Source organism: Apostichopus japonicus, chromosome 20 (assembly GCF_037975245.1).
Source record: "Apostichopus japonicus isolate 1M-3 chromosome 20, ASM3797524v1, whole genome shotgun sequence".
In the NCBI taxonomy this organism is placed as follows: domain Eukaryota; kingdom Metazoa; phylum Echinodermata; class Holothuroidea; order Aspidochirotida; family Stichopodidae; genus Apostichopus; species Apostichopus japonicus.
The window spans coordinates 11,866,125-11,876,625 of NC_092580.1; the positions used below are offsets into that span (position 1 = coordinate 11,866,125).

The 10,501-nt window shown below is 37.5% G+C and overlaps 1 protein-coding gene across 1 annotated transcript; it reads left to right on the forward strand.

Moving 5' to 3' along the window:
- The first annotated feature begins 1,361 nt into the window (after positions 1–1,361).
- LOC139961593 (methylglutaconyl-CoA hydratase, mitochondrial-like) lies at positions 1,362–9,898 on the forward strand. The gene is made up of 9 exons (XM_071960906.1): positions 1,362–1,763; positions 2,527–2,594; positions 3,133–3,220; positions 4,132–4,311; positions 6,381–6,437; positions 7,089–7,276; positions 7,740–7,790; positions 8,635–8,682; positions 9,160–9,898. The coding sequence occupies exons 1-9, from the start codon at positions 1,604–1,606 to the stop codon at positions 9,235–9,237; spliced, it is 918 nt and encodes a 305-aa protein (XP_071817007.1). The 5' UTR covers positions 1,362–1,603; the 3' UTR covers positions 9,238–9,898.
- Positions 9,899–10,501: the final 603 nt, after the last annotated feature.

A 10,501-nucleotide genomic window follows, 5' to 3' on the forward strand; every position in this document is an offset into this window, starting at 1 on the left:
GCCGAGCAATGTATCTACGGTGTCTCTTAAAGAACATCATTATCAACAACGAAAAGAATTTTTAGTATCTTCGGTGTCATTTTAAAAGTATTTGTACCTTATGTACACATTCACCTTAGAGTGACCTCAACCCCCACCCTCGTATAACTATTACATTAGTTCCAATTTGTGCGGAGTTTGGTCTCCCATTTGCGAACTTGCAGTAAACCAACCCGAGCTACGTATGTACAGTGCCTCATCAAAACATTGAAAAAAATGAATTGCGTAACCAGGGAATTCTTGATTTTGACTAGATTTGCATTCATCAAGCTATATGCACGTTCATTTCATTTAACGCGCCATGACCACAGTACAGGCTTTTGGTTCTTAAATCGTATTGAAAACGGAGTAACGCCACAGGTCAACTTATCTGTCGTCGAAACACTTTGAAACTAACACCAGTCCCGTTAGCGAAATTATTTTTCCCACTTCGACGCGGCCACATGGGCGTGGCTTATGAAATACGTCACAGGCCGGCAAGTTCGTGACTTCGACTTCGAGCTCTTACGTATAGCTCTTTAATAATATACTGAGCTAATATACTCAGGCCTAATATACTCAGGCCTAAGACATGACTTCATGAGATCCATGATGATGTGCGACTGCTCCTCCCAGTCAATCGGGTCTTATGGAGCTCTTGAGGTAAATTCCATCACAAAATCAAACTGTGTTTGTTTATTAGATGTGTTATGAACCTCCCGTGTCTGGAAAAGTTTGGAAAAGAACCTCCCGTGACAGCAGGGTCTGTAAAAGTTATAAATGAACCTCCCGTGGTATTGATTATTACACTTCATATTACACCAGGTAGGCCCACTGACCTTTCAATGCTAGAAACCTACAAAGATACATGTATTGTATTGTGCCCCATATTGTTTTATCCATCATTCTAAATTATTTGTTCATTTATAAATGAACCCCCTTTTAAACGGCAGTAAGGAGCCTACGTGCTTTCATCATTAGTTTACGTACGCTACTGGGTATTGTTACGGACTTGAAATATTCTACCCATTTGATTAAACAGTTGTCACTTGCGTCTGTATTAACTATAACCAGGGAGCTGTTACTGTTAGAGTAGCAGCTCCCTGCTATAACTATGCCTAAATAGCAATGTCCCTCTGTACTATACTATTTATTATACTGGTACGTGTACTAGAATCCCTGACATGTAACTTAATTGAGAACTTTCAGCACCCAAACAAACACCCGAGAGATATCACTGCATAGTCTGTGACGTGGACCAATAAGCCGTAACAACGACCGATAGTCCACGCCCATTATGCTAATATGGCCGCGTCGAAGTGGGAAAAATAATTTCGCGTCCCGTTACACTACCATACCACTGACCTCTACCACTAGGTGGTAGAGGCAAAGAACTTAAGTCCGTGTACCGTACACACTCAGTTCTCGCTTAGGCCTACCAATTCCAGATTGGACTTTGAAAGTGCAGTGCAACTCTTTCTCTGTTTGAGGAATAACCGCAGTACTATAATCCAGCTTTTCCCAGTAGTTCTTGAACTAATAGTTCGATTGCGCTGTGCAAACCTCTTGAAAAAAAAATTTAGCAATGGCTTCTTTCGGCGGACAAATCTGTAAGCTCGCCGGATTGTACACTCGGTCGGGACTTACCGTTAGGGGTAGTTTCGCGAATGTTTCTCAATTTCGGATGTTCTCAAGTGAAAGTGATGACATTCTACAGCTACGGTATCTAGAGGGAGACGATAAAGGTGTGCTATGTCACTATGAGTATCAGAGTATATAATATATAATGTATTTGTAAACAAGGCGCTATGATCTTCATTTTGACGGTGTGGATAGGGCACAGGCATACTATAACTTAAGAAGAGGGCCTCAGGGACACAGATTACAAAAAAAGGGTAGGCCTTTGCCTAGCTAGTAGCTATGCATGTGGAGTGGGATATATTGGGAGCAGGGGACCACAGCAATCATACAATTCGACAAAGAGAATGAATAAGATTTGGTGCATACCCATCCCTTAAGCCGGTGAGTTGGTGAAGAGCAAGTGTGGTAGGAAAGTACTGATAATTCAGTTATATCAGACGTATGAACGAAATGCATGTGAATTAGACATCTAGGCCCATAGGCTATAGCTAATAGGGGCTTCCAGCGTTGTGGTAAAATCATACTTTTATAGTACAAATTCCATTCATAGTGAGACTTTCATTCACAGGTCTGTTTCAAAGTCCTTATAGTCATCCCGAAATGGTTGCACGAAACGGAGGACAGAACTTGGAAGTATTTACAGTATTGAAAGCTCTTGCGCAATCATTTATACACTGTAGAGATGAAAACGCCACTAACTTTGCATCATCTGTGGGTAACACTTAACTACAGGGGTTGGTGCAACTGTAAGTGTATGTTGGTGGTAGTTTTTCATCATGTTCAACTTTTTCACTTCAATATATGTGTTGGTACCCAGAAATGTCTTTTTCTGGTGTGTGTGCTAATTTTCTCCCCCTTTTTTTGCAGGTATTGCAGTTATTGGGATGAATAGACCAAAAGCAATGAATTCTTTCAGTCGGCAAATGGCCCAAAAGGTAGGGATGGGTAATTAACATTACTGGCATGCAATTAATGCATTCACATGTTGCAATTATGTTAATTGAACAATCCTTACTATGCAAACACAAGAGAATGAATAACAATGCTCAGCAATTAATATTTAAATTAGTTCATGATCATTGTAGCCAAGTGCTATAAAATCTTCCAACCCCTGACTCAGATCTGCCCTAAGGCTGCATTCCCTAAGCTAGCCATAGCAACAACTCCTTGACCTCAGGCAATGTGAATATGCCCATATATGATAATGTATATATTAATTGTGTATAGGTCTTGCATGCAATCAGTGCAATGAACTTAGTAAGAGGGTTACATTATATTCATATTCAATATATAGATGCTATACCCAGCAACAACTTATGTCATGTCTTCTCTACTATGTTCAATCTATCTACTTTAATAATATATCCAGCAAGTGCTTACAGTGAGTTGCATAGTAGTTGTGTTGTGAGCTCAACAATAGCTTTCATTCATTACCAAGAAAAAAAAATACTTTGCTACATCATTTACAATCAGATAGAAGACGTCCTAGAAGCTGTTAAGTATGACAAGGATGTCCGTGTGGTGATTTTACGAAGCCTCGCTCCGGGGGTTTTCTCTGCTGGTAAGTCAAAAATTCTGAAACATCTCCAGCTGAAGTATTGATCATAAGAAAAGTTACAATGAAATTGCCACTAGATTATCTTTCCCTCGATCTTCCCTCTTCAATAGATCTTGATTTAGGCCCTATTGGCAAAATAATTTTATCAGGATGAAAAGTGATAGAACTGTACTAATTGGCGTAAATTTTGAGCATAAAACTCAAAAATCAAATGTCTCGATGGGTTGATATGCTTAGATGGTGGGAAGTAGACTTTGTGTTGATTGCATGATCAGCAGGGAGGAGCATAATGAGTTCTTTGAAGTTGTCAAAGCAAACAGAAATACTGGCCAGCTGGTTTAGCAGCAGGTATATCCACCCGTTTATTCCTTATCCCTAATTGCTCAGCACTGGCATTGACCAGGTCTGGACGAAGTCGATTGACAGTAAGTTATGCTGTTGCTTACAGCCTACAACAAACATTGAGAGATCAAGTGATTTAAAGCATCAAATATGCCTGCACATTTTTTTCCTTCTTTCTATAATATATCTCTCTCTTTTAGAGTACAGTATATATCATTTGTGTTTTAACAATGTTTAAACTTTCATTCTTTAGGTTTTTGGGTGAGAAACTTTTCCTTCGAATTTCTTTACTACTGATGTACTGTAGCTCGTCAATTAAGAATTGTGCATTTTGGAGGGGAGTAGGGAGGGGGTTAGATAGTGAGGAGTGCATAGTAGTCTGAGTACATAGTAATCTTAGTACATATTAATGTGAGTAGACAGTAATCTGAGTACATAGTTGTCTGAGCACATAGTAATATGAGTGCATAGTAGTCTGAGTACATAGTTGTCTGAGCACATAGTAATATGTGATATTTTCTACCTATTAATGTTCATTAAAATCAAGTGCCTTTTTACTTTACTCTTACCAGGAGCGGATCTGAAGGAGCGAGCAGTGATGCAGGAGAAGGAAGTGGCCCCATTTGTCGCCAAAGGGCGGCGTATGATGACTGATTTCCAGGAGCTACCCATGCCAGTCATTGCAGCCCTAGATGGAGTGGCAGCCGGGGGTGGCATGGAACTGGCCCTGGCGTGTGATTTCAGGGTTTCTGGTTAGTTCTTGAAATTGATCCGTTAGCATTTAGAAACCAGGAAATCTGAACACATGGTAGTCTAAGTACATAGTAGTCTGATTATATCGTACTCTTGAGTACATAGTAATCTGATTTCATAGTAGTCTGAGTACATAGTAGTCTGAGTACATAGTAATCTGAGTACATAGTAGTCTGAGTACATAGTAATCTGAGTACATAGTAGTCTGAGTACATAGTAGTCTGAGTACATAGTAGTCTGAGTACATAGTAGTCTGAGCACATAGTAATCTGAGTACATAGTAGTCTGAGTACATAGTATTATGAGTGCATAGCAGTCTGAGTATATGTTCGTCTGAATACATCGTAATCAGTGTACATTGTATTCTGAGTACATAGTAGTCTGATTATATGGTACTCTTGAGTACATAGTAATCTGATTTCATAGTAGTCTGAGTACATAGTAGTCTGAGTACATAGTAATCTGAGTACATAGTAGTCTGAGTACAGAGTAATCTGAGTACATAGTAGTCTGAGTACATAGTAGTCTGAGTACATAGTAGTCTGAGCACATAGTAATATGAGTGCATAGCAGTCTGAGTATATGTTAGTCTGAATACATCGTAATCTGTGTACATTGTATTCTGAGTACATAGTAGTCTGAGTACATAGTAGCCTGAGTACATATTACTCATTTAAGTAACTGTCCATACATACTGAACATCTAATCTATGCCTCAATCACATTGTGAATTGTCATGTTTTTGCTTGTTCTCCTTATTTGCAATACCTCCTGTCACAGGAGGATTGGTCTTTTTGTTTTTTACTATCATGACTTATGCTGATATTTGTCCCATTACATTTATGAAGCCATTAAGGTCATGAGAATTTTGTTTATGAAGTAGTTTGTGATCTGCCGCAGACCTTGTCCTTGCACATTCATGTAAAAACATTCTGGTAAAAACGGTAGGAGCAATCGTAGTTGGTTTTACCCAATTAGTGAGTTATAAACATTTTATTTTGGTACAGAAAAGTTTTGCATCCCACAAACTAAATTTATTGTTCATTTGTAAGCCTTTCACCTAATTTCATCATTGACGACGTAGTGCAATTATATGACAGACTAAATCCAGTTAACAGAGTTTATTTTAAGACAAGTTATCTATGATGTAATGACCGATGATGGTACTACCAGATGGTAGTACATCTATCTCGATAAACATCTTAAAGGATGACGTGAGGCAGAATTTTAGTCTGGATATGGTTTTAGTCCAGAGAAAGAAGAAAGAAACGTTGAGTGCTGGTAATGATTCTGGTTTCCCAATATTCACCTTAAAAATATATGCTAAAACATCTCTGGCATGGTTCTTTAAGGCTTAAAGGATGATGCAGTGCAGATCTCGTTGTTGAGTGATAATCCATTGTTTTATGAATTCTGTTCTTTTTTAACTTTATTTAAAACAACAAACAACCTTTGGATGTCATTTAACACCGCTTGTCGTTGACAAGTTTGCAGTACATTGAAAGACGTTAAAGGAGGCCATGAAAATCTTTACTTGTTCCCAGTGAATTTTGTGTTGTATCTGAGGAACTGATCTGATGGTATGTGTATTAACAGTGAAACTCAATAGTTCAGTCACTTTAACAGATGAACAGTGGCTGTTTAAAATGGTCGTTCCTCGAACCTATGAAAGTATTCTAGAAATACAACCCAGGCTCACAGCAGTGGATTTTAATGGTCAACATTGTAATAAAACATTAATTTGGAAAAATGAACATTGGCTGTTTAAAGTGGTCGTTTCTCAAACCTATGAAAGTATTCTAGAAATACAACCAAGGCTTACAGCGGTGGATTTTAATGGTCAACAACATATCAAAAGTAAATCTTGTATCTAAAGTCATCCTTTAAAGGGGTCATGACAATTGCATTGCTGACTTCTCAAACGAGACTAGAGGGACAAAACTTCATTGTTCTTGCTGCAGTTTTAGGTGTTCTGTGGTGGATCTATCACCTAGTGCCTCCTTAAAACTAATGTAGATGCTTTTTTCTGCCGATATCTTCCAATCTCTGGTTTTAATTTTGCTTTCCAGCTGACGATGCCAGGATGGGTTTAACAGAATGCCGACTTGGCATAATTCCAGGAGGAGGTGAGTGAGAGATTTGGACTTGGACTTGACTTGGACTTTGATTTGGACTTGACAAAAATGTTTATTTCAAGATCAATATATTTGTTCATTTCCTCCTAAACTTTGTGGAATTTGTCCCAAGTATTTGATCTCTACTATGGAACTTTTGGGAAGATCCTTAACAATGAAGGAAACATCAAGTTCACAAGCATCCTCATTTTGTTAGCTTCCCGACATCTACGATTTGGTGATTGATGATCGCCTGCTCATCCTTCCTCGAGTGAGATCAGAATGTTTGATTTCTTGGATATGAAACCTTGGTCTCTTGTAGTTTCCTTTCCCTCCAAATTTTGACTTCTCTTTCATAAAAAGAGAAAATTATTTGTGCCAAATTTTTTCATTCTAGACTACTTTGAGGTAACCGGAAAATGCTACTGTCATATAATTCCGTTTCATATTTTTGGAAAAATATTTTCCTTTGATTTACGATGAAAGCTATTGAGTTGTTAGATTTAATATGTATTGTAAGCAGCAAAATGAACAAAATCACTGTTATTATAATAAGATTCTTCTCGGTAAATGACTCAGACAGGGCTCGATAAAGTTTTCTTTCCTATACCTTCTAAGAGCATGAACTCTGGTCATAGGCTGTGTTCTTTTCTACTGAAACAGGTGGAACTCAAAGATTGGCCCGCACAGTTGGACCAGGGAAAGCTAAGGAGCTGATCTTCACAGGGAGACTCATTCTTGGACAAGAAGCGGCCAGGATCGGTCTCGTCAACTATTCTGTCCCTCAGAATGAAACCAAAGATGCAGCCTATCAAAGATCATTGGGACTTGCTAGGGAAATACTTCCAAATGTAAGAGGAATGGTCTATCTTAAAATTTGCAAAAACCTGATCTTACTCCCTCGAAAGACATATCAAATGCAATATGTGATGTTTTATGTGATGCCCGTTTGTTTGTTGCGAAGGCTAACTTTTGTCAGGTACTGGAGATGTGAATGTTGGACTATTATAAAAAGGACTTGGCAGAACAGTGACACTAGTATAATTTGGCATCAGTGTCTGAAAAAAAAATTGTTGAAAACTTCACTGATGTTTCGAGTGAAGAAATCGTACAGAAGGTAAAGGGTAAATTGGGACTCTGTGTTCAGCTGGTAATTTTGATTCTTAGGTCCAAATAACCCTGGATTACATAATGACACAAAATCTGCTAAATATGCTGAAATGGAGTCAAAGTGTAAACAAAATATCTGCGAGATACATATTCAGCATTCTATATTAATATTCTGAAAATACATATTGTCTTTTTCATCAACAGGGGCCGATTGGTGTCAAAATGGCTAAACTAGCTATTAATAAAGGTTCAGAGGTGAGTAGTGAAAAATAGACTAAATTTTTGATTTAGATAATAAACTTCTCATTTAGTTTCTGTCATTCTATCAGGATCAAAAAGAGCAAGACTCCGGCTAATTTCAGAATCACTAAAAGGTCATTTGGTGCTTTGGGTTCGGGTCCACTGTCACGCAATGTGTCGCATCTGTTTAGGTTTTTCAAACAGCAAAATAAATATTGGACAACATCAATATAGAAAGAAGCAGAATACTATTGTAAGGGTAACTTTTGCCAGCGTTAAATAAAGTTTAGAATGTCTGATTAGATTTCTGGCATTGTGGATGATAAGACAGTCCTTAAAGAGTAGCCTTGTCATCAATTCAAGCCTCTGTTCATGCAAGGGATAGAGCCCACAAAGACAGATGTTTAGTAGCATAACCAGGCACCCCTCCTCCAGGTTCCCTCTCTTAGCCACCTGCTCCCAGCCCCTCTCCCCCAAGTTTCCCCTTATTGAGATGGGAACAATAAATTCCATTATGTCAACCTTATTTCTTCCCAATTACTTAACCCACTTGGAATGCATATGTAGTTAACTTGATCGAGCAGTCAATAAAGCAGTGAGATATTTAGTGTACATGTATTATGCACGCATGATTCTGCAATCAATACAGGGAATATCTGGCTTTTGAGAAGAGGTGTGGGGGAGGGTGGGGTGGGGTGAAAGGTAATGAGGATATCAGGGATTTCACAAACTATATGCAATTCTTTTTTACATTAAATTTATGCCACGTCCCCCTTAAAAATATACAGGGTTTTTGTGTTTTTTTTATTTTACACAAGTAACATCTAACAAGTACTTTTAATACTTTCTTTCTTCTTAGGTGGATCTTAATTCAGGGTTAGCCTTTGAGGGAGCTTGCTATGCACAGGTAATCTTTTCGATGTTTACAATTACTTTCATTTCGATAGCTGTTTAGTCATACTTGGTTATGTTACTGCTCCAGAGAAGTTCCCAAGACTGTAGCAGAATGATCCCGGGTTGGAAGGTTTGGAAGGTACTGTGGCTTTTGACTGGCGCCCCCCCCCCCAGCAAAGGATTGACTGAAACTGAATCGCCACCAACTAAGAGCAGTATAAATTGGTTGTTGGTAGATGATAGAAACATGTAACCCTTTATACCTAAACTGGTTCAAATCTTGCTCTAGCCAACAGTTTCTTTGCTCTTCTCAAATTTCTTACATTAGTCCCTAATATCAGTCAGTTTTTCTGTTGTTAAGTTTCTTATTGCTATCAATTGGGGGCAGAGTTGACCTTTTCTATAAATAGACTGATTTGTTGTATCTCTAAACCGAAGAACATTCTGTCACTGTTAATCGTCCTCTCTCTCTCTCTACCTCTCTTTACAGACGATTCCTACAAAGGATAGGATGGAAGCCCTTATTGCCTTCAGAGAGAAACGAAAGCCAGTGTTTAAGGGAGAGTGATGATTCTAGTAATGATTAATAGAGTGGAGTACTGATGAATCAAAGGTGTTTGAAAAGTGCAATCAGATTAGATTGAAAAAGACTTCACTTTGATGAAATGGAGAGAGTGATTCTTCAGAGTTTCATTCTCTTCAAATTTAAGATCATTGACATGCCAAATAACCAGATGGCATCATAAAGTGTTAAATTTGCTAAATTTTACCATGAAATTCCAACAATTTAAAATACACTTTTTTTAATTGAAAAAAGGTCACTTATGGAATTGAGTAATGTCTTGTCGAAAGCTGGGGAGAAGAAGTTTCAGTATAACTATTTCATAGGGTAAAATGTGTATTGTAACAGCAACAGTATTCTCACATCAATGGCAAAACAAGGCACACATTTATTTCCACCTTTTAAGTGTCAGCCCTCAGAATTTTTTTTTTTTGTCACTGAAAAATTAAGTTTGGTCATTTGTTGGGGATTCTTATAATCCAAAACTGCAATATGCTGTGTTTTGAGTAATTGTATTTGTATTGGTGCAAAGAAGGATGGTAATCAAATAGCAACATATGTCTTCATTGCAAATTTAATAAAGTGACACTTGTGAACAAAAAATATATTTTACCTATTTTTGTAGCACATGAATATGTGAGTGGAATTAAAGGAAAGAAAAATATCACCTTTTGTCTTCTTTCGTCTTTATTCATTCATTATTTTGAGAAAAAGTCCAAACTTGAAATTTCATCAATATTCCTCTCACAAATATGTTAGATGGACATAAACTGATCGACGCTAATGAACCTCAGACTCCTTTTCCTTTGACTATCCCAACATTTTCCTCTCACTTTTATCGTTGGAATCTTCTAATTTAATCCTCCTTTTGATATATGGGAATAATTTGCATGACTTGACCCTTTAAAAAAGTACTTTGAGACAGTTTAAGCAATTTTTAGCTTCCTAAAATTTGCAAGCGGTACAATTGGTATTTATAAGAAAGCGGAAGAAGGACTTGACATCAATTTCCCCATTTTTCTACTTTACATTAGTGCCAAATGTTCAAAAAATATTTGTAATTGGTTTTTTAATTTGTTGCTAAGATGTTTTAATTTGCGAGAATGAATTATTAATTATTATCAACGAATTAGTTATTCGAAGCAACAAAATTAAATTCATATGAACTACTTGATAATTCCTATGAACAAATTAGCAGTGTATTAAAATATCTTTCGAATGGCACTGATGGGCTTGCGTACATTTCTAATTGACCTACGTTAGTGATATC